We start from the raw sequence: 23,862 nt of genomic DNA on the forward strand, positions 1-23,862 counted from the left end.
CAAAACCTTAAACTTCATCTGGTATTCAACCTGGAGCCTGTGCTGCAGATTATGTGCTGTTTGCGAGGTCCTGGTGATGTAGCCCAGAGGCGCTGCCTTCACCCTAGGGTAGCCCCAACAACAGGGGCACGCTACTTTCTAAACTGAGCCAGAGACCCACAAACCCAGACCAAGGGACACTCCTGGTTCTGCACCACCACAGAGCTAGCAAAAGTGTACAGGTCCCTTGTACCCCTCTGGCCTTGACTGCTGCCGAGCTAATTCCCCCAAACAACCAGGCAGGCCATTGGTGGTAACAGTGAGGACCTGGGCTGCTGCACTGTGGACCAGTTGTAATTTCTGGGTCAGTCTCAACGGTAGCCCTGCATAGAATGAGTTAGAGTAGTCTAGCCTGGATGTGACCATTGCATGGATTACTGTGGCTAGGTTGGAGAGAGACAGGTAGAAGGCCAGTTGCCTGACCCGGCATAGCTAGAAGAATGCCAGTCCAGCAACATTTGTGACCTGGGCCTCCATTGTTAGGGAGGCATCCAGGAGCAACCCCAGGCTTCTGGCAGTAGGTACCGCCATCAGTGGTACACCGTCCAGGGCCGAGAGCTGGCACCCAAACCCAGAAGCCCCCTGACCCAGCCACAGAACCTCCATCTTGGAAGGATTCAGTATCGCACAGCCTCTGACCATTCAGCCAAGATAGATGGGGTGATAGCTGACTGGGCAGCCATCAACAGATACAGCTGGGTGACATCAGCATCCTGTTGGCAGCTCAGCCTGAAACTCCATGCCAACTGGGCAAGGGGAAGCATACAGATGTTAAATAACACTGGAGAGAGGACTGCCCCGAGAGACTCCACACACCAGGGGATGTCAAGGCGACACCCTCTCTCCTAGCACCATCCCCTGTCCCCAACCTTGGAGAAATGAGGTAAGCCACTTCAAGGCCATCCTGCATACTCCTACGTTGGCAAAGCGGTGGATCAACAGATTGTGATCGACCATGTTGAACGATGCTGTCAAGTCTAATAGTAACAGCAACACCGACCCGCCTCCATCCAGTTGCCTGCGAAGATTGTCCATGAGGGCAACCAGTGCCGTCTCTGTCTCATGACCAGGGTGGAAGTCAGACTGGAATGGGCCCAGGGCCTTTGTGTCTTCCAGGAAACTCTGAAGCTGCTCCACCGCCACTCTCTTCATTTTGTCAGTCATAAGAAAAACTATTATGTGGCTTTTTGGTTTCTACTACAGACAACACGGCATCCTACTTTTTTAACCTCAGAGCAATTTACTTTTTTAAAAAAGGTTAACTACTCCTTATCCCAGTTACCTCAGCCATCTCTATGGAGCGTGGTTGTACTGTATCCTGTCCCTAACACGTTACGTCCCACCCCTCCAATCTTGTGGACAGAAACTAGAATGAAACGTAGTTATTTAGAAACAAAACACACACTTGTCTTAACTTAGCTGACTTTGTTCACTTCATATTTAGAAAAACGGTCTTGACAAACTGAAACATAATTCTCATCCAGACAGAGAAACATGAGCTATACATTCTGATCTGGAGAGCACATGATTGATAGTACAACCCAATCAACAGTGTTTAGGCTGAACATTATGTGGCATTTCTGCTGTTTCGCCAGATTTTGCATCCCCACCTTGCACTGACTGAGATATTATGTAGCATTTGAGAGAAGGAGGAAAGAATCATATTGAGTAGCATCTACAACTGAAGGCAGCCCCAGCACTTGCCCAAACAACTATGAGACTAATTAGCATCTACTGATTTCACCTTTTAAAGCTTCTGGGCCTATTCAAAAATAATCTAAAGCTGGGGGCCTGCAAGCAATTGGAGAAAAGATGGAAGGCCAGTTTGGTATCTGCTCCAAAATCTCCCCTCAAGGGTTTCTCCCCACCCCCTTTTTCTTTTAAACTGACATTTACAGTGCAATACTAAACAGATTTACACCACTATAAGACTGAGGAAGTTAGTGGGCATAACTAGGACTGCACTGTTAATTGCTTTCAATACTGCGTGCTCCAGGGGTCTATTTCATTTTCATCAGGCTGCTTGGATGAGGAGGGTCTTTTCCTTTTGGTGATAAAGTCATATTTTCTGTAAATTTGGGAAATCTCCTGAGGATGTAGAGACTCCTACATCCATTTTGCAACTTGGGTTATCCATACAGAACAGACAGTATCATGATGAAGAGTTTCCATTTAGCACCCAAATTTTATATTTATGCAAATAAAATCTACAATCACAAAAGGATTTATGACTTACCTGTCTCAGTTTTCCCATATCTCCAGCAGTCTCTCCCACAGGGAGAACACATTCTTTGGGTCCAATCTGAACTAGCAGAGCTTCAAGGTTTGAAAACTGATCATTATCAGGGAACTCACACACTTCCAGTTTTCTCTCCAAAGAATCTACAAACCCAACTCCAACAACTTTTTGTCCATCAGCTTGGAAGAGCTTGATACCCATAACACCAACAGAAGAAGACATGTCATGGTTACCAAACAGAATATCCTCAAACTGGGCAAGGTTTCCTGGAGAGCCCTGTTTGAGAAAGGAAATCAAATCATTGGTCCAGAATGAAATTTCACTTAGCTGACTTTGTTCACTTCATATTTAGAAAAACGGTCTTGACAAACTGAAACATAATTCTCATCCAGACAGAGAAACATGAGCTATACATTCTGATCTGGAGAGCACATGATTGATAGGACAACCCAATCAACAGTGTTTAGGCTGAACATTATGTGGCATTTCTGCTGTTTCGCCAGATTTTGCATCCCCACCTTGCACTGACTGAGATATTATGTAGCATTTGAGAGAAGGAGGAAAGAATCATATTGAGTAGCATCTACAACAAAATTAATTATTTGTCCTTGCAGACCCAGCAAACTTAATGCGCCTGAACTGAAGGCAGCCCCAGCACTTGCCCAAACAACTATGAGACTAATTAGCATCTACTGATTTCACCTTTTAAAGCTTCTGGGCCTATTCAAAAATAATCTAAAGCTGGGGGCCTGCAAGCAATTGGAGAAAAGACGGAAGGCCAGTTTGGTATCTGCTCCAAAATCTCCCCTCAAACTGAAGGCAGCCCCAGCACTTGCCCAAACAACTATGAGACTAATTAGCATCTACTGATTTCACCTTTTAAAGCTTCTGGGCCTATTCAAAAATAATCTAAAGCTGGGGGCCTGCAAGCAATTGGAGAAAAGATGGAAGGCCAGTTTGGTATCTGCTCCAAAATCTCCCCTCAAGGGTTTCTCCCCACCCCCTTTTTCTTTTAAACTGACATTTACAGTGCAATACTAAACAGATTTACACCACTATAAGACTGAGGAAGTTAGTGGGCATAACTAGGACTGCACTGTTAATTGCTTTCAATACTGCGTGCTCCAGGGGTCTATTTCATTTTCATCAGGCTGCTTGGATGAGGAGGGTCTTTTCCTTTTGGTGATAAAGTCATATTTTCTGTAAATTTGGGAAATCTCCTGAGGATGTAGAGACTCCTACATCCATTTTGCAACTTGGGTTATCCATACAGAACAGACAGTATCATGATGAAGAGTTTCCATTTAGCACCCAAATTTTATATTTATGCAAATAAAATCTACAATCACAAAAGGATTTATGACTTACCTGTCTCAGTTTTCCCATATCTCCAGCAGTCTCTCCCACAGGGAGAACACATTCTTTGGGTCCAATCTGAACTAGCAGAGCTTCAAGGTTTGAAAACTGATCATTATCAGGGAACTCACACACTTCCAGTTTTCTCTCCAAAGAATCTACAAACCCAACTCCAACAACTTTTTGTCCATCAGCTTGGAAGAGCTTGATACCCATAACACCAACAGAAGAAGACATGTCATGGTTACCAAACAGAATATCCTCAAACTGGGCAAGGTTTCCTGGAGAGCCCTGTTTGAGAAAGGAAATAAAATCATTGGTCCAGAATGAAATTTCTATTCCCTTGTTCTTCTTCATGATGCACTGAATGCTGATCTAAGCTGTCCAGAGCCTTAGGGCTAAGCCAAAATAAATCTTAAAACCATGTACACAAATCATCAGTCACTTTTAATTTCCATGTTAATCTGGCACAGACAGAAGTACACAAGAACAATTCATTAAGCCACATGGTATGATTTTTGCATACGCTTCCCAACATTTTGTATCCCTTCTTCTCAGCAGGGATGAAGGGAAGCATCTCAAGTTCTGTAAAAAGAAAGCTGAGCTCCTTACTTTTCTGAAGGACTTACAGTGAAACGAAAATTCCAGGAGGTAACCCAGATGATTAGTCTTGCCAAAGCTGGAAAAATTAATGATTTATAAAGGAGGCAAACCTCAAATAGATGGGCAGAGAAGCAAAATTGGGACTGTCTTTATGCCAGCTGTGTGAGACCAGAGCTAAGCGAATGACTGTTCCTACTCTCTTGCAAGTATTTGATCCGGGCATTGCCAGAGGCATGGGACTTTGCTACAGGCCAAAGTACAAGAGGCAAAGGACTCTTAGCCCATGGCTCTGAGCGAGTTGGACCACTGGATCCAGGAGGACCATGCCAGGTGTTAGAGTTCTGCTGGGTATATTTTTTCCTTCACTTACTTAAACTATATTTCTGTTTCTTCCATTGCTGGTTTGTTTGTTTTGTAAGAGACTCTGAGTCTTTATTTTTTTAAAACAAGCCTGTGCTTGGGCAGTACCTTTTTGGGTTACCACTCACATCAACAAAGTCTTGTTCATACAAAAAATGTCCATACACATAGAAGTCTAGCAGCTTAGGCGAAAAGCCTTCTTCTTGTCATCTTGTTTTCTTTGTAGAATGAAGGAGCAGTTATATGAGCTCCATCTGCAGTCTGGTACAGTCCACACTGATTTATCTTAGTAAGAATCAAGTCCTATTCTCCCAGAAATATTAAGTATTTATTCAGTCCTCAACACAGGTGCTGACTTCTATAACTATTACAAAATTCAATAGTGCGTTTAGTAAAGAAGCAGCACTGGAATACTAGAAGAAGAAGAGAAGAGGAGATTGGATTTATACCCCGCCCTTCACTTGGGAGTCTCAGAGCGGCTTACAAACTCCTTTCCCTTCCCCTCCCCACAACAGGCACCCTGTGAGGTGGGTGGGGCTGAGAGAACTCTGACACAAACTGCTCTTTTTCAAGGACAGCTGTGCCAGAGCTTGTGACTGACCCAAGGTCACATCAGCAGGTGCAAGTGGAGGAGTGGGGAATCAAACCCGGTTCTCCCAGATTAGAGTCCGCACACTTAACCACTACACCAAACTGGCTCTTTAAATGTGCACAAATTCCATTTGACTGTCAAATGGAAAAATACTAAATTATACAAAAACCTGCATTAAGGACAAAAAACAAGCACATCTTAAAATCCTTATTCAATCAAACTTCTTATGATAAAGATGTTGTAGATAAAATTGTCTGAACAAATGAGGCAAAAGTCAGAGTGAAGGTTAAAAGAAAAACTCTTTACTATACTATTCTACTATACTAACTCTTCTTGTCATCTTGTTTTCTATACTATACTATACTATACTATACTATACTATACTATACTATATTATTACTATACTATTCAGGGAACCTCTGATCACAGGAGCTCCTCAGACAGTTGCATACAAGCATTTTTATAGGTATATAATTACATCATTCAAATCCTGCCCCCAACCGGTGTGTCACACCCTCTCCGTTCACTCATTGGCTGAAGTTAATTGGAGGGTACAGCCTTTCCGAACCGCCTACTGATCCACCCATGTTGACAGCCTACCCCTACCATTATTAGAGAGACCTCAGCCCTTATTGTCAAAACTCCTTCTATGGGAATTTTGAGAATAGCCTCCCACGTACAGTCTGGCACAATCTGACCATTTTCACCACGATTGCAAGCTACTTCCTTTTTCTAGCCCTGTTGCTAAGCTTTGTATAATTTCCCTGTTCCTTGTGTTCTTTAGTTATTGCGAAGCTATGCTAGTTCCTACTTTTAAGCAACATCTCTCAATAATATGTCTTGTGGTTAACAAGCTATTCTCTAATGCATTCTTAGCAAGCAATTTTATGGATCAATCTGGCTAAAATGCTTTAATCAAAATTCACTGTTATTTCCCCTCACAAAGAGATACCTTGTATGCCAAGCGCCACTCATTCTCTTTAGAGGATTTACTTCCTGCTTTGTTCTTGTACACTTCTACCCTGTATTGACGAACTAGAAGTAGATCCCTCAAAAAAGACTCAAAGTTCATCTTGCTAAGCGAAACACTTTCAAGTTTCTGGGCTCCTAAGAGAAAGGAAAAGGAGATTTAAGAAGTGTAGGTTGCACTTGCGAAGAGAGATGTTCACAGAAAAGCACTTTTAATTGAGGCACTTAGCACCAGTGTTCCCGCTAATCTGAGTTAGTGTGAGCTAGCTCACAGTTTTTTAGCCTCCAGCTCACACATTTTTGTCTTCGCTCAGGAAGGATGGCTCCAGAGCAAACTAAGTTATGCAGTAGCAAAATCGTTTGCTCACAACTCTAATACCAGTAGCTCACAAAGTATAATTTTTGCTCACAAGACTCCACAGCTTAGAGGGGCCATTGCTGAGCACTTCCACTTAAATTTGATTAGACAGAGCCACAATAATGAAATCGAATATGCAAGTAGAATCATAGAATCTCTTCTTTAAAAAATAGGAAAAAGTTGTTTACAGCCTTGCTGTTCGAAAACCAAACTTCAAAACCAAGACAACAATCCATGTAGTATGACCACAAGCACAGCTGTAAACACCTTTCTACTTTTATTATACAGCTAAAGAAAAGTATCTGACAAACAAACCAGCAAGCCACTGTGCATAACAGAATGCAACAGTTTGGCCCATTGACTTTACATCTCATGTAACATTTTCAGTTTATCTCCACAGTTAAATGTTAATACAACAAGTACCAAGTGATTTCTGTGTTTCCTGATTAAATGAAATCTCATTTTTGTCTTTTGTTCGGCAAAAGACTAAGTGCAACCTACCATCAGCATCATTTCAAATGTGCATCCTTGCGGGAACATTATCTGTAATATTACTGAGGTAATTTAAGGTGGGTAGCCGTGCTGGTCTGAAGCAGCAGAAGTTTGAGTCCAGTGGCACTTTTAAGACCAACAAGCCTATCCACACTAACTCGGCAGTAAGCACCACTGAACTTACCGGCAAACACTGCATCCTTCAATATTTTTCTTTTTAATGATTTTGTTTATTTAAAATGGCATACACCACTTTCCCACAATTTAAGCTATTTTACAATAAGGCAAGTCAGATAGCAGACCACAGAAATTACTTTTGAGACACTGGATGTGGGGGTGGAGAGTTGAAAGTTATGATGTTTGTAGACAAGAAAAAAATTCTTTGCCTTATGTTTTATTGCAAGCAGTTCCCTTTAATGGGTTAGCAAATTACTGGGGGGACCTCTAATACATAAGTGACAGAATTTGGGAACGACTTGTAAACTAGAGGAAAAGTAATTAAAGGCCCAGAGCCACCCCCCCCCAGGTCTCAGATAGCAGACTTCCCCAACAGACTAACTCAGACACCAACAACCCCTGCTGCACAGCCGACAGCCTCTTCCCTGCACCCACCCCGACCCCGCCAACCGCGCACCTGTGCCCAGGATTCGAATAACTTCCCGCGTCCGGAAAAGCTCCTTGGCCGCCAGCGCGGCATCTTCGCCATGCACCGTGTAGTAATCGCCTCGCTCAAAGAAACGCACTGTGGTGTCGGGTTTAGTGGGCAGCGCCAACACCGCGCGCACGAACCCGGCGTCTGAGGCTGACCCGCCGTCACGCTGAGAAGGATCCGCGGAGGCCGCCATGCTGAAATCTCCCGCCAGCAACAGCAACGAGGCCTTCAATCCCCACCCCCACTACTTCTACCGCATCCAATCGGAATCGGAACGCGAGGATAACGCAGGCTTTCTGTTTTGGTAGTCCCCTCTCGGCCACCGTAGGAATTACGCGTTTTTCATATCCATTCCGACCAACAAGAACTCTGATTACTGTGACAACTGGGGCACCCTGAGGGCTGTGATCCGTGAACGGCCTGAGAAATGGCTGCAATGGGAGTAGATATGGCAGCGAACTTTGCCGTATCTGTTCTTCCTTTAGATTCCCAAAGCGGCTCCTTTTTTCCTCCTTGGCTTGGTATACTCCCGCCAGCAAAGCAGCCTCCGCCCCCAGCTAGTCTCGCTAGCCAATCACAGCGCAACGATAACGCCGGCTTCCCCCCTCCCCAGTAACGATCCCACCTCGGCCGCCGTAGAAATTAGGAGTCATTCGTAACCATTTTGAGCGGTGGAAATGGGTAGCCGTGTTAGTCTGTTGTGGTTGAAGAGTGTCCAGTAGCCCCTTAAAGAGTAGCAAAAATTGTGGTAGGGTATGAGTTTTCGTGGGTCACTGCTATCTGAAGAAGTGAGCAGCTCATACCCCACCACAAATTGTGTTAGTCTTCAAGGTGCCACTGGACTCTTTTCTACTGCATTATGAGCGGTATGAGCTCTCTTGGCCACCGTCTGAGATACCATGGCAACCAGTACACACTTGGGGCTACCATACGCTGTGAAGTTTGGAAATGGTTGAAACGAGCGATAAGGGCCGTGGTTTGCCTTTCTGTATTTAAGTTATTTTTTTCCTTTAGACTTCTAGAGCTGCTTGCCTTGTTTAAGCATGCACATGTGTGTGGCCTAATATCCTCCGATCAAAGAGATGCCTTCCTTTGCTCTGCTGCTTGCTTTAGGCCTTTAGGGTTGCCAGCTCTGGGTTGGGAAATACATCGAGATTTCTGGAATGGAGCCTGAGGAGGGCAGAATTTGGGGAGGGGAGGAGCGGGACTTCCATGGGGTGCCATAGAGTCTACCTTCCAAAGCAGCCATTTTCTCTAAGTGAACTGATCTCTGTTGCCTGGAGATCAGTTGTAATCCCAGAAGATCTCGAGTCACCACCTGGATGTTAACAACCCTAATTATTGAGAATGCACTCTTAAGGTTGCAGTTCACAAAGGAAGGCATTACTTTGATGGAAGGATACTAGGCCACACATGTTATTTATAAACTGACTGTCTTCAGATCTTTTTGTAGTAACAGCTATCAATACAGACGTCTTTGTGCCTTTAACAATAATTCAAATAACAAGTCTAAGTGTTTTTTGTTTTTATATTATTATTTCATTTTATCCTGAACACACTATGGTGGTACGTTGGGCTGAGGTACTGACATCACAAGCTACAATCGTGAACAGGGATTTAAATCTCAGGGGTGGAAACTAGTCAGAGGGTCAAAAATACTGATTTTACTGTCCAAAATTCAAAAAAACCTGACCAAACACTGACAAATTACTGAACAAATTAATGTCAGCCTACTGATAAGCCTACTGACTAAGGAGCTGCGGTGGCTCAAGTGGTTAAGACGCTGGAAGGTCAGTAGTTCAGCAGTTCGAAGCCCGAGTGTGCCACATGACAGAGTGAGCTCCCGTCTATAGTTCCAGCTCCTGCCAACCTAGCAGTTCGAAAGCAAGAAATTGCAAGTAGATAAATAGGTACCACTTTGGTGGGAAGGTAACAGCGTTCCGTGCGCCTTGGTGTTTACTTATGCCGGCCACATGACCACGTAAATGTCTTCGGACAGCGCTGGTTCTTCAGCTTTGAAACGGAGATAAGCACCGCAACCCTAGAGTCGGATTCGACTGGCTTTCGAGCAAGGGAACCTTTACCTTTTACTGATTAAGCTAGCGTTTTAAATGTAAAACTAGGACTTCATTAAAAATTATTATCTGGCCTCCACCATCCCCATAGCCAGCCCCGTAGTTAGGTGTGACCCAGATAAAAGGATTGCTCACCTTTTTATTGAATTTTTTAATGAATAGAGGACAATGTTTTCATTATTGTACAAAATTTAAGGCAAAAAAGATCCCCTTTTAAAAATAATCACATACAAAGTAATAATTATGACAACAAAACATAATTACTGCAAGGTAAGACTTGTCTTTGCTTTTACTTTATCTTTGGTTTTCTGATGAAAAAAGAACCAGCCAGCAGTCTGCCATCCCTGGTGGAGGCCATGTTGGGATGGGCATTGGAACACCCTAGACTGATTGTCCTGTGTGATTTCAGTGTCCATGCGGATGATGTGGTCTCCACTCAGGCGTCCATGGTGGCACTGGGACTCTCCCAATATGTAACGACTCCCACTCACCAGGCCGGACACACACTCGATCTGATCTTTGCAGCAGGGGTCACAGTGGACTGGGTCACTGCCTACGCAGTTCCATGGTCGGACCATCATGCCCTGAAGGCCCATCTGAATGTTTCACCCCAACCCTGTTTGGGCGGCAAGCAGATTTTGGCTTGCCCGCGGACCCAAATGGCCCTGCGGGATCCTGTGCCCCCTGGCAGCTCGTTAGATGAGTTTGTGGAGGATTGGCACAGCTGACTCCCAGCACCCATCAATGAGATTGCTCCCAGACACCCTCTGCGCCCTCACTCTAGGCTGGCTCCTTGCTTTACCCAGGCGTTGCGGCTGATGAAGTGAAGGCTAAGATGGCTAGAGAGACAGTAGTGGTGTGCCTGCGACAAAGCCACAAGAACATCTTATAGGATGTTTGAGATCCTATGAGATGGCAGTCAAAGCCGCTGAGAGTATTATGCGGCTACGATTGCATCTGCGAGCTCATGCCCAGCCCAATCATTTAGAATAATTTGGTCTATGACTGTTCTGCCACAAGGCAGACCAAATGTTAGGGAATTGGACACTGGCTGCGAGGCCTTTGCGAGCTACTTTGCAGATAAAGTCTTGTTGCTCCACCATGACCTCCCCACCACAGTTGAGACAGTGAGCGAACTTGAGGCTCCATGCACGTCTTCTAGTCAGGTTACGGATTATTTCAGTCTGCTCAGCCTAGAGGAAGTTGACAAACTACTCAACTATACGCTGCCTTGACCCGTGCCCATCATGGCTAAGTAAAGCTGGCCGTGATGGATTTCAAGATGCCCTAAGGGAGATTATCAACAAGACCCTCTCAGAGGGACAGTTCCCTAGGGCACTCAAGGAAACTGTGGTTTGTCACTCAAGGAAGCTGCGGTCTGTTTCCTCCTGAAAAAGCCATCTCTGGATTTGGCCGAATTGGCTGATTACCGGCTGGTCTCCAATCTGCCAATCTGCCCTATTTGGACAAAATAACTGAGAGGGACATGGCAATTCAGCTACAGAGCTTTTTGGATGACACGTCTATTCTAGATCCTTTCCAGTCCAATTTCTGCACAGGCACTAATCGCCCTCATGGATGACCTCCGGAGGCATCTGGATCGGGTGGGGGGGTGGATTGGCAGCAATGTTGCTGTTGGACCTGTTGGTGGTATTCGACACAGTCATTGATCCATCACCTTGCACTGGAGTCCAGGGGCCTGCTTTGCAATGGCTGGCTTCCTTCCTTCAGGGTTGGGGGCAAAGGGTGGCACTAGGGGAACAGCTATCTCAAAGGCACCCACTGATTTGTGGAGTGCCCCAAGGGGCAGTGCTGTCCCCAATGTTACTTAACATCTACATGCACCCCCTTGCCCAGAGTGCCCGGAGGCATGGGCTGGGATGTCACCAGTATGTGGATGACACTCAGCTCTACCTGCTGTTGGGAGAACAGTCTAACTCTACACTGGAAGATCTGGACTGGGCGTTGCAAGCTGTGGCTGGTTGGCTCAGAATGAGCCAACTGAAATTGAATCCGACGAAGACGAAGGTCCTGTGCCTGAGCTGGGGTAGGGATCCTACTTCTGACCTTCGATGGGGTGCAGTTGGTGCCAGCACCAGAGGTTAGGAGCTTAGGAGTGCTCCTAGATGCCTCTCTAACAATGGAGGCCCAGGTAGCAGCCACTGCCAAATCAGCCTTTTACCACCTCCGGCTGATTAGACAGTTGGTTCCCTTCCTCGAATGCAATGGCTTGGCGACAGTGATCCATGTGATGGTCACTTCAAGATTGGACTACTGTAATGCACTCTACATGGGGCTGCGCTTGACCCAAATCCAGAAGCTACAGCTAGTGCAAAATGCTGCAGTCAGGCTTCTGATGGGCTTCCCTATGCGGGAGCACATCCAGCCTATGCTGAAAACACTGCACTGGCTGCCGAATTTGCCTCAAGGTTCTGGTACTTACACCTTTAAAGACCTTTATGGTCAGGGGCCCATATACCTGAGGGAACGCCTTTCCCCACACGTTCCCCAGAGAGCACTGAGCTCAGGATCACAAAATCGATTGGCCTCCCTGGTCCTAGAGATGCCAGGCCAGCCACAACCAGGAGCAGGGCCTTCTTTGCTTTAATTGGCTGGTGGCCCCCCAGCCCCCTCCCCCAAAACTCGGAGCAGGGTGGGGTATAAATCCAATCTCTTCTCTTGTGCAGAATGCCGCAGCCAGGCTACTCATAGACCTGCCCAGATGGAAGCACATCTGGCCTGTGCTGAAGGCACTGCACTGGCTGCCAATAGCATACCAAATTCGCTATAAGGTGCTGGTGCTTACGTTTAAAGCCCTATATGGCCAGAGTTCGACATACCTGAGGGACCACCTTTCCCCATATATACCCCAGAGAGCACTGCGGTCGGGGTCACAGAACTGACTGACACACACACACCCCGGCCCTTGAAGATGCCAGACTCGCCAGGGCCTTTTCAGTGGCGGCTCCTTGTTCGTGGAATGAGCTCTCGGAAGATATCAGGGCCCTGTGGTACCTGCAAGATGGAGGGCCTGCAAGATGGAGCTGTTCCACCAGGCCTTTGACTAAGGAGCTGCACCAAATAACATCAAATAACTGAGAAGTAACAGTGCCCTGGTCCTTGGCTTACCACCAACAGTCTGTGCTGTTGCCTAAATACAGAAACCAAGACGAACCAGCCACCAATATAGATCTGATTACAACACTAGTATTGGTTCCACCTTCTGTAATCATTGTTATAAGTACCTGATCACTTACTAGCACTTTTGATAATGTAGTTTTATTATTTGTTTTAAGATAATTTGTTACCTATATGTTTAATCTCTTTGTAAGCCACCCTGAGCTCACTCCAGCAGAGAGGGCGGGGTATAAATTGAATAAAGTTCACAAACTCTTTCGTTTGTTTTCTGTACTGCATCCAAAGCATTTTTTCCCCTTGTCTTCTTCCAGAGCTGTGCAATTTTGAATCCCACAACATCCATCACCTCTACTTTCACTGTCTCATGTTTTAAGAGGTTAATTATGTTTCTATACTTTGTGGAAGTTTTCACCAAATCACTTTTACTCTTAGGAACAAAGTCCTTAAAGTACTTCATAACTAAACTGAAAACAATCTGTCTTCTCACTGGGAAGTCATCATGTTTCCCCAAAAATGCAGTAATGAAAAGGGGAAAATACAAACTGCATTCACAAAAATCAAAGAAATACTGACTTTACTGACCATTTTTTTAAAAAACTGACAAATTACTGAGCAAGATGAAAAAACTTCCTGATTTTACTGACCATTTTCCACCTCTGAAATCTTAGTCTCCTCATCCAATGCACAACAGTTTCTAAAACATTTTTTGTTTGACATGGGGGAAAGTTCCAGCAGAATTTTAAGGCCGTAACAATTTTAACTGAAGCAGGACATAAATTTTTTAGACAAGACAAACACCTATGAAAATGTCAATTGCACCAGTAGTTGGACATTTTCAGGCAGTGCTTTGAGGTGTAGCATCAGGTAAGTTGCTTTGTTATTGAAAAGCACGTTCTGGTTTTTGGTTCCCTGAGATCATGACTGCTTAATCTTTTTTTAAAAAGGTATTAGGCACATGCAACAGTTCCATAGACACACAAACATGCTATGAAGAGAAAACTTCTGAAATTCTAGAGTTTCACAAGCATATCTTGTTAGAAGGAAGCATAGATCCTGGCAAGAAGGATCTGAAGAATCAATTGACATCCTGCTGCTGTTTGATCTTGAGCTTCTCTTTGACAGCACCACAAGAGTTGACTACTTTCAAGTCAGGAATCCCCTTTGTCTCAGTTAAAGGACACTAGTTTCATATGGTGGTTGTTCTACGAATATCAAGGAACCAGCAACAAATTGGTTCCAGAATTTATTAAGTTCATCACTTGTAAAAAAATTCCAGCAAAAATATTTACAGACATTTTAAAAAGCACAATACACTTCACTGTATGCAAGAGACAAGTCTGGCAGCCAAAGTGGGCCAAACATCCTCTAGAACTTTCAAAACATACTTCTTGTTTAGTATACACTTAACAGTAAGGCATCATTAAAATGTTACAATAACTGTGACAAAGGAGGACTCATCTGAACATGCTATGTCTTATCCCTGAAAACGCAACGTGCCTGTAGAAATCCTACATCTTTACTAAAGCTACAGATATTCACTGTGTACAAATGAAGAGTCCATATAGTTAATCTTCAGTTTTCATATTATGTTTATCTTGTGATCCTTATTACAGCAGTTAGGATTTTAGTTCTCGGTGCATTTCATTCATTTCCTTTACCTGAGGAAAAAACATTAAAACTTAGTTGTTTACCAGCAGCGTTAACTAAAACAAGGACATTCATCTGCCCCTCAAAGGCAGGTGGTGGGAATTATAGCAAAGATGTACCTGTATTTAAAGTTAACAGTTATACGTAGACTCTTGACTAGTATTTAGGTCAAGGAATCTACTCTCACACTGGTAAGTACTGATAAGGAATTATTTTCAATGCTGATGTGAGAAGTCATTAGAAACAGGAGAGAAGTTACTTTTGTAACTGTACACCAGTTTGAGATCAGTTTACGCAATATCCACTTTTTATGAGACACTCTAAATTCATTTTTACTGCTTGTGTTTCCATTTGGCCCACATAACCATCTGTTCATTTTCAATTTTACCTGCAACTATACAAAAAACCCTCCCCCAGGCTAATCTGTACTTAAAGACCCTTGAAAGAGAGTGTCCATAGCCCTACTGGGCAGCAAGAGACCTCCCCGCCAAGCACAAGTTAGTCCCCAAGCTGACAGGTGTCAAAGCCTGATGCTCATACAGAGATGCTGGCCATTCTATTAAAACTACTGGCAAGCTCAGGGCCATCTTTGCTGTATAGCTATTAGGCTCTGGTCACTAACACCAGAACTGCCCAGATTCATTCTGTTGAAGCCACTGTTTGCACAACACCTCCTGGTGGTCCCCAGCCAGAAAAGATTTTGTATTAGAAAGATCAGTCAGCTGTTTTAAAGGCCCCCCTTTTTGAAATGGGCACTTACCTCAGCTTTCTCATATTTCCCCGTCTTTCTTCTAGTAAAAACCTGTAGTGGAAACAGTATGTTAGGCCAAGTCCTCTCATACCTTAAAACAATTCAGTGCTCCAATGAGAGAATATTTATTTAACTTAAAAGTTTCTGGTCCTATGTCAAGACGTTATCTACTATTAAAGCTGCCTGTTAAGCACACTGCCAATGAAATATGCAGTGGTATTAAGGTCTGAGAACCCCTTTTAAGTACCTTATTCAAATTAGTGCAAGCAGAACTTTACCCCTCTTTACTTGCCTCATTGCATCCCACCCATTCCATGTGTCTATTATTCCGGAAAATTAAACTTTCCCAGGTGTGGTACTGCTGAGAGGGAAGGGAATGCAGGGAACAGCTGTGATCCTGGTGTGAGGAAATTGCTGTCTGCAGCAGTACTCCTCAGTTTCCCCAACAGTGCAAATAAGAGGATCCCTGGAGCAGTTTCACATCAGGAAAACAGTGTGAGCAGAAGATTTAAACCTCTTCTCCCCAGGGTCCTGATGCTAATCAGAGTCGTATGTGCCTGAAAGCGAAGTTCTTTCAAAGATCACAGAGTTCAGAGTTTGATTATCTGGTCTGACAGGATCCAGTGCTGACCAAGGAAAAGTGTTACATGTAGTCAGGCCTTCACTTTCACTGGTCAAGAATACTTCAGTATTTCCACATAAATTAGTGCCACCTCATAGTAACCTATAAAAAGCTAAAATCATACCAGTACAAGAATGCCAGCAACTATTGCCAATGCGACAACGACAATGACAGCAATTACTCCAGCAGTCAAGCGTTTCATTGAGAACTCTGGTGGCTTTTCATCAACATAGTAGATCAGAGTGTCTTGAAGCTGCAGAGGTTCTCCTCGGACTGTAATGTTCCAGAGTGACTGAATGGGTATGGAGTCCCCTTTGACCTAAAAGAGAGCAGAAACATTACCCTTTCTGTACGGACCTTAGAAATGTAGTATTGAATGACTTACAGTATAAAGGAGCATCTTTTGTATAAAGTAACAGGATGTTATACGTACATCTTTTTCAAAGTAGTATGCTACATCAGCTATATCCACATCACTTGCAGATTTCTCTGAAGCATTTTGTTTCAGGTCAACAGTGATATAACTGTTATCATACTGGAAGAAAAGACAGATAATAGTCAGTCAAACCACATTATTCCCATGAGTTTAAGAGTAGTGTTCCTTTGACTACTTCAGGAACCTGTACACCACAGGACTTTGGCCATGAGTTTAAGAGTAGTGTTCCTTTGAATACTAGTGTGAGAAACATAACTACTTCAGGAACCTGTACACCACGGGACTTCAGGAACTACAACTACTTAAGTATCAGTTTAGGGCTAATTGGCAAGAGTACCAGGGGTGTCGATGCTCAGCTTTGATAGTGTGGCCCATAGCAGAAAGGGTCTGAAACGGGGGATTCAACAAGAAATGCAGACTTTGAAGTAGCAAGCTATGGAATGGGTAACCAAGCCATAATAGATTATAGCCTCCTCTTCCCTGGGCCCACCAGCAAGATGGGAGGAACTGCTAATAAGCTAGTGCAGAATGGCAACATCAGTCCTACCATTCTAGTTCCTCAGCCATTTGATATTCCATCTTGCAGCAGAAATTAACATCCAAATTTTAAAATTACAGCTATTCCAAATGAAATGTTTGAAATTGGCATGCAACACCCTGCAGAAGAACCAAGAGGAAACCTGAGCAACTTTTCTACTATTCCAATATCACCATACCGCAACATTTATGTGTTTTTCTTTCAAGAGGTAGCGTTGAACAAGTGCTTCTGTAAAGGCCCTGTAAATTAAAAGGTAAGGATTAGAAGCTGCACAGGTTTTAAAAAGATATTTTAAACATGGGTATCAGTGTCACATTACAAGTCTTAGTGAATACACTAACCACATTTGTATTTACACCTTTTTTTCTTCTCTTTTTGCCATCTGCAGTCACAGCATTGGTGTAATCCAGCCCTTCCAACCCAGCTGTTTCCTGCTAATAACAGCTAATTCACATGCAGAATTTTAAATGAAATGGCACAATGGTACCTGTGAGGCTGCACATAGATAGTACTTTCTTCCTTGAAATACATTCCACCTTATAACAGATTCCTCACTACCCTGAAGGCTTCCAACATACAAAGTGACTAGGAATAGCCAAATACTAGGATGACATACCTCTCAACAGACTGTGCATCCAAAGCAGTATTTACAGGTTTCGTTTCAATAATAATCCAGCTGGGGGGAAAATGAAAGATTTTTTACCCTAAAGAAATTAGCTGGATATTTCTGCACATCAAGCAAGTATAGCATGTAAAACCTCTGTACAGATGAACCTTTAAATTTTATGGGATCCTGCAAAACAAAGGCGGCAGCAGAGGCCAGAGGAGGCTCCACTTACTGGGTGAAAGGCTGCAGCTGCTCCAGGACACAGTGGGGCACCTCACAAGAAGACAGTAATAGCGCTAAGAAAACCCAGCTGGGATGGAGCAAAGAAAGCAAAGGGTTAACAGAGCAACAAGGCTCTGAGAATGGAGGCATGGTGTTGGGCTTAACCAGCATGGGCAGTGCTCCAGGGATAAAGAGAGATGTCAGAAGAAGAGACAAGGGAGGTGAGAAATGCAAGGTGGCAGAACAAAGCTGAGAGGGTGCAAAGAAGGGAGAAAAGAGAAACCTAAAGGAGGAGCTGAGGCCAAATAAGGGTACCAAACTGGACAGGTCTGGTGGAACTGCCCAAAGGCAGAGGCACAGCTCAGCTCTATGAGATTTGAAGGACAGAAACAGGTGGGAACTGTGCGCATGAGGAGGAAGTCCCACTGTTCGGGGAGGGAGCCATTTTGAAGATGTAGATTACGAGCTTGAATTTTAGGGTCTTGGCTGTAACAGCCCCCAGATCATAGGACTCCCTTCTCTCAAAAGCATACCTGGTATCTTGCTACTTGAGGTTAATAAATGCCTTTTCTTTTATGTTTTAGATGCCTCCCCCCACATCCCTTCTAGTTCCAATTCTGGCCTCCTAGTTTTGTTGTCTGTTTTAACAGTACGTGGCTGGATTTAACTTTCAAACCCTTTTCCAACTGCTACAATGTACATATTATTTGCATAATTATGTAATTTTGATTGGTACAAAATTTTACATCCTGGTAGCTGCAACAAAAGCATTGTTGATCACTTCCATCTCCTCAAGACGGTATGGTGCCAAATACAAATGCGTTCTCACATTAAGATTTACCTTGTCCGTACTACTTCATCGCATGTGATGTTTGCATCACCCTTTTCAGTTCTTCGTACTCCAGCAGAGTTAACACACCAGCAAGTGCTTGTCCCATTACACTGTTTAGCTTTGAAGTTGCCATTATGGTCACACTCTGGATTATAAATGCCGTCGTTGTCTACAAAAGCCTGACTTGGTCGCTTTCTACCCCTTAAGCCAGTAACTTCTGCCTTCATCAGTAAGCATTTTGAGGTCACTAAAAACAGAGAAGTATAACAAACCACCTTTAAAACTCTGGATGATTTTTATTCATTTATTATTTCATTTCATTCAATTTGCTAGGCCACGTTTCCCTGAGGCAGAAATAGCTGGGTTTCATTGGCATATTGTTGACACCCCAGCCCGAAACTCCACACCAGCTGGGCAAAAGGGCGCATATAGATGTTGAACAACATCACAGACAGAAGTGCCCCTGGGGACCTTGGGGACACTGACCTTCCCAGCACTACCCTCTGTCCCCGGACCATGGAGAAGTGAGGTAAGCCACTGACGCAGTGAGTGAATAGACGATAGTCGACTGTTGAGCACTGCTGTAAGATCTAGTAAAATCAGCAGCACCAACCCACCTCGATCCACCCACCTGTGGAGATCATCCACGAGGGCAACTAACGCAGTCTCCATCCCATAGCCGGGGCGGAAACCAGACTGGAATGGATCCAACACCGATGTGTCATCCAGAAATTTATGGAGTTGTTCAGCTACTGCTCTCTCAATTACCTTACCCAGAAACAGTAGATTAGAATCAGGTGGTAATTGGTCAGATCTGTAGGATCTAAATTTGGTCTTTCCAAGAGTGGGACAACCACTGCTTCCTTCAACCCTGCTGGAAAGGTCCCTGTGCCCAAGGACAGATTAACAATATCTTCCAGAGGAACTCGCACTGGCTTTCACCAGTTTTGTTTATATCTACCAAAATAAGATGAAAATTAAAAAATAGTTGTGTTATAGTTATCAATTTTATACTTACACGTTCCACAGGACACTGTAACATCAGACCCCAAAGAAACGCATTTGCATTCCTGATTATTATTTAATGCACAGTTTGTTACTCGCTTGTTCTTTTCACATGTGCAATCTGCAACAGTCAAAACACACCAGTTAGAAACCTCTGGGTGCTGTGCAAAGCAGCAAACAATTCTCTTTATCTTTTACATAAGACTCTAGTTTCTCAAGGTAATATAAATCCAAGGAACTTCATTATCTGTTATTCAGAAGGTATCTCTGCTCCCTTAACATGACCTTTTCCAACTCAGGCAGTTCATTCAAATTTAGCTCAGCCTTTCAATTCCATAAAAACTAGTTTACAAAACAATGTGAACACAAAACTATGAAAATTTAGAACTATTCCTCATTATGTGTGAATATGATGCTACATCAGAACATATTCCACCAAGCAGCCTGATCAAAGTTTGAATTTGGGGGGGGGGGGATCCTTCAAACGACAAAGAGACACAGATATCACAGCAGACATGTGTTCTCATACAAGGGAAACATTGCTTCTAAACGGAACCAAATATGAAATTTAAGTTCTTCTATTAAAATTAAACTTGAAAAAAATCTGCTGCTCAGTCACTGAGGAAGGAGAACAAGACCATGAAAAACATGAAGGCAAAACTACAAGGGTTCAATACTTTGAGAAATCATTGTTTTTTCAGATTATGTTGTTTCTTACTCTTAAGAGTATAGCACACTAGATAAGTTCCCCTAAATATCTGCAAAATGCAGTGGGGATTTCCTATTAAAACCACTGTACCCTAGTGGCTTAGGCCAGGAGCAGTCTTAGTGATTCCTCTGAGGCTCTGGGCACAAGTCCAGGATGGGGCCACAAAATCCTTGTCAGCCGTGCTGCCAGAGCCACCACTTATGAACAGCATGGGAAAACAGAGAACAAGAAAGTCTTGGAGCATCTGGAAGACTAATAAATTCATCCTGGCATAAACCTAGAAGCCAGTTACCCTAGCTCCAGATAGGGCAAGTGCAAGCAACAGCAGGTGCCTGCTTGAGTTCTCTTCCTCCTTCCCTCAGGGAACAGGGCTGTGGTCGGCTAGGGCTCTGGGCACCTGCCTCTGTTAACCATTGGTTACAACCTCCCCTGGCTTAGCCTTCTGTATATATTTGTTTTGAACTTGTTCAGCTGCTCAGATAGAGCTACTCCACCCATACACATAGTCTGAAGAGTTACACCAGTTTGGACTACAAGCTGTATACAAAACAGGTTAATAGTGCACACTCAACAAGTTGGCCTCTCCTAAAAGGTGTGGCTTACTACCCTTCATATCAAAAGGATCAAATTCAAATATCTAAAGAAATTTCTTAAGAAATCTCCTGGAATCTTTCTCTGTTCCCTCTGACGCTGGTCTCAAAATTCAGCCATTCCCAACCAACACCCCAATACCATTTTCAGGCTATTTACACTTTTAGAAAGGAGCACATATCATATTTAGTACTGTAGCCCTATAATTTCATATAATAGATCCATCTCAAAATCTGCAGTATGGTTGCGGTGGGTGGAAAGAGATTTTTTTCAAAATGCTATGAAGATGTCTCACAACACTCTATTTCCAAATGCTCTATGAACAGCATGGGAAAACAGAGAACAACAAGAAAGTCTTGGAGCATCTGAAAGACTAATACATTCATCCTGGCATAAGCCTTCCTGAGCCAAAGTCCAAGAGTTAAGCATGGTCTGATTTACAAAATCTTATGCCACAATAAACCCGCTAGTCTTTTAGATACTACAAAACAATTAATATGGCTACTGAAATATAACTTTAGAACCAATGGGGAGCCCAGGAAATCAAACTCTCCTTCCATCAAGCATGTTGCTCTTTGAGACAACGACCAAGTCAGCAGTTGCAAAGTCTCCTCCAAAGGGCAAAGCAAAGAAACCCTGAAGAGAATAGTACGGAAAGCAAACCTCCCTCAGTATAATGTAGTTGCTGGGTAGGGGAAAGGAAACCTAAGAAACGAGCAACTACTGCCTGTTTGTTAAGAATTTTAACTTCCGGCTGTAGAACAAACAGGCTTGTTTCGAATGGAATAGACAGGATCCCTCGGTTTGTACCATGCCAGGGACAGATTTAAGGCGTTTGATACCCAATAGTCAAGGTTTCTTCGCACAAAAACTACGCGCCACTGGCCTCTGAGAAATGGAGACTTCTATACAAGAAAGGCAGGCAGGCGTGCTTAATTGTCCGCCTGCCAGGAAGGCCACACCCGCCCGCGACCTGAGGGGGAAAGCCCTGCTGTGATGTAAAACGAGGCTTAGAAGCCGCCCCCGAGCTTGGGGCGTTTGTCGGGGAGCTTCCGCAGCTGCTCCCTCGAGGCCTGGACTCTTCAGGGCGTCGCCATGCCGCGACCTCGTGCCTCCGAAGCCGTCGATGAGCAGCCGGCTAGGCCGCCCCCCCCCCCGTCTCTCCAGGTGCGAGTGTCGGGCAGGTAGCACCAGAAGCCATGTTGCCCGATTTGTGGCGCACACCTAACCCAGATCTTCTCCTCCCCAACCCTCTCGGTAGCCAGACGGAGGTGGCGCCATTTTGTGGCGAATGGGACATGCCGCCCCGTCGATGAGGGCGCTTTACCCACGGCGTTATTAAATCTGCCCGCTCATAAACCGTCCCGGGGGGGGGGGAGAGATAAGAAAAGCAGAGAAGTGGCGGGAGAGAGTCTCCCTGAAGGCCCACTTACCGCCGTACACGGTGGCGATGAAAGCAAGGAGCGCCACCAGGGGCAATACGACCCTGCGGTGAAAAGCCATCACCAGGTAAAGAGTGGCGTGAGTTTTTCTCGGCGCCGCCCGCTTGGTCGAGCGTTTCTCCTCTTCGGGGACTCCTGATGCGCCCTTCCTGCCGCTTCTCCTTTCTCGAGCTGCCCAGCAGGTTCCGCGAGTAAACCAAACCCTTCTCACCGGGCCGCGCCCGCCGTCTCGGATTACACTCGGACCTCCTCTTCCTTCTCTCGCCAGCCGTCTCCTGGTCGCCCTCCTTCTCAGGTTCTCCTTTTCAGGCAGAGAACAAACGACGAGCCTCTCTCTGGCGCCCGCCTCCAAGCGCTTATAGCCCGCGGGGCCACCTGAGCGAAACCAGGCGCGGCCGGAGGGGGCGGGGCAGAAGGAACTCACCTGTGAGCTCGGCCGACCATATATAGGCTTCCGGATTGGAGGGGGAGAGACTGTCGGATGACGGAACAGACAACCCGCTTTGAATACGTCGAAGTGGTGTATAAAGCCTTCAGAAGGATTGTTTTAATTTGGGTTGAAGGACTCATGCGCAGGATGGCTTGGTTCATTTTTAGAGATATTTCTCAATTCCATTTTTGCTATGCATCCAGCTTTGTGGTGCCTTTATGAGCTTCTTTCAGGTAGTGTTTGTCTTGTATTTTATATACCAGAATCAGTGTGGTGTAGTGATTTATTAGAGTGTAGGAGTAGTATTTGGGAACCCCGGGTTTGAATTCCCACTGATGATGTAGAAGCTGACCTTGGGCCAGTCACACTCTCTTAGCTTAACTACTGCACACAGAGTTGTTGTGAGGATAAAATGGAGAAAAGTAGAATTATCTACGTGGCTTTGGGATACTTAGGAAGAAAAAACCAAGAGTCTAGTAGTGCCTTAAAGGCTAACAAAATTTGTGGTGGAATATGAGGTTTGGTGACTCACTGCTCACTTCTTCAGTGAGAAGATACTTCAGATATCTGAAGAAATGAGTAGTGATTCATGAAAGCTCGTACCCTGCCACAATTTTTTTTAGTCTTTAAGGTGCTACTGGATTTTCTACTGCTACAGACAGACTAACACGGATACCCATCTTGATCTATTTGTCAGAAAGGTGGGATTCAAATTAATTAAATAAATTATATCAGATTGTGTGGGGGGAAAGAATCAAATAGGATGGTAGTTACTTTGTATTAATAAGCATAGATTTTAATGGTATGGTTCTGTATAGAGACTAAGAGTGTTCCATAATAAACTGTTTTGAGGCCACTGAAATGGAAAACAGACTGAGTAATCAAATGGTTGAAATAAAGGATTAAAAATACTGATTTGGGACTATATAATGTTAATAAAATTTCATCAAAAAGCCTGGAGGATATGTGGTATGTAAACCTCCCAGAGCAGAAAAAAATGTGAATGATAAATTCATACTTGAATTAGACAATACATTTTAATTACATTGGAGGACTTTTAAGCAATATTTTTTAATCTTTACCTCCTGTAAGAGACAAAAGTTAGCTAATGGGCTCCTAGTTTCTTAATTACAGTCTTTAATAGGCTGGACTGGAAT

The 23,862-nt window shown here is 44.2% G+C and overlaps 2 protein-coding genes across 2 annotated transcripts in view; both read right to left on the reverse strand.

Annotated features, from left to right (window-relative positions):
* The window catches only part of MSH2 (mutS homolog 2), a 96,269-nt gene extending 88,380 nt beyond the window's left edge, over positions 1 to 7,889 (reverse strand). The window contains exons 1-3 of the mRNA XM_015427676.1: positions 7,643 to 7,889; positions 6,142 to 6,296; positions 3,647 to 3,925 (exon numbers count right to left, since the gene is read on the reverse strand). Of these exons, the coding sequence (XP_015283162.1) occupies positions 3,647 to 3,925; positions 6,142 to 6,296; positions 7,643 to 7,853 (645 nt within the window). The 5' untranslated portion in view covers positions 7,854 to 7,889. The remainder of the gene's footprint in view (positions 1 to 3,646; positions 3,926 to 6,141; positions 6,297 to 7,642) is intronic.
* Positions 7,890 to 14,044: 6,155 nt separating this feature from the next.
* Positions 14,045 to 22,624, reverse strand: EPCAM (epithelial cell adhesion molecule). The gene is made up of 9 exons (XM_015427675.1): positions 22,267 to 22,624; positions 19,547 to 19,654; positions 18,538 to 18,775; positions 17,484 to 17,543; positions 17,046 to 17,106; positions 16,327 to 16,428; positions 16,018 to 16,212; positions 15,281 to 15,322; positions 14,045 to 14,531 (listed from the first exon to the last, which is right to left on the reverse strand). Exons 1-9 carry the CDS (start codon positions 22,334 to 22,336, stop codon positions 14,490 to 14,492), a joined length of 918 nt encoding a protein of 305 aa, XP_015283161.1. The 5' UTR covers positions 22,337 to 22,624; the 3' UTR covers positions 14,045 to 14,489.
* Between the last annotated feature and the right edge of the window lie 1,238 nt (positions 22,625 to 23,862).

Source organism: Gekko japonicus, unplaced genomic scaffold, assembly GCF_001447785.1.
Source record: "Gekko japonicus isolate JY-2015 unplaced genomic scaffold, Gekko_japonicus_V1.1 scaffold174, whole genome shotgun sequence".
Classification (NCBI taxonomy): domain Eukaryota; kingdom Metazoa; phylum Chordata; class Lepidosauria; order Squamata; family Gekkonidae; genus Gekko; species Gekko japonicus.

Bases quoted from the DNA above. Each gene is read 5' to 3' on its own strand.
- EPCAM (XM_015427675.1), bottom strand. From the start codon at position 22,336: ATGGCTTTTCACCGCAGGGTCGTATTGCCCCTGGTGGCGCTCCTTGCT. The intron at 18,776-19,546 runs GTAAGTATAAAA...CTCTGTTTTTAG, and splicing joins TACAGTGTCCTGTGGAACGT to TGACCTCAAAATGCTTACTG. The intron at 16,429-17,045 runs GTATGGTGATAT...CTTTTCTTCCAG, and splicing joins AAAAACACATAAATGTTGCG to TATGATAACAGTTATATCAC.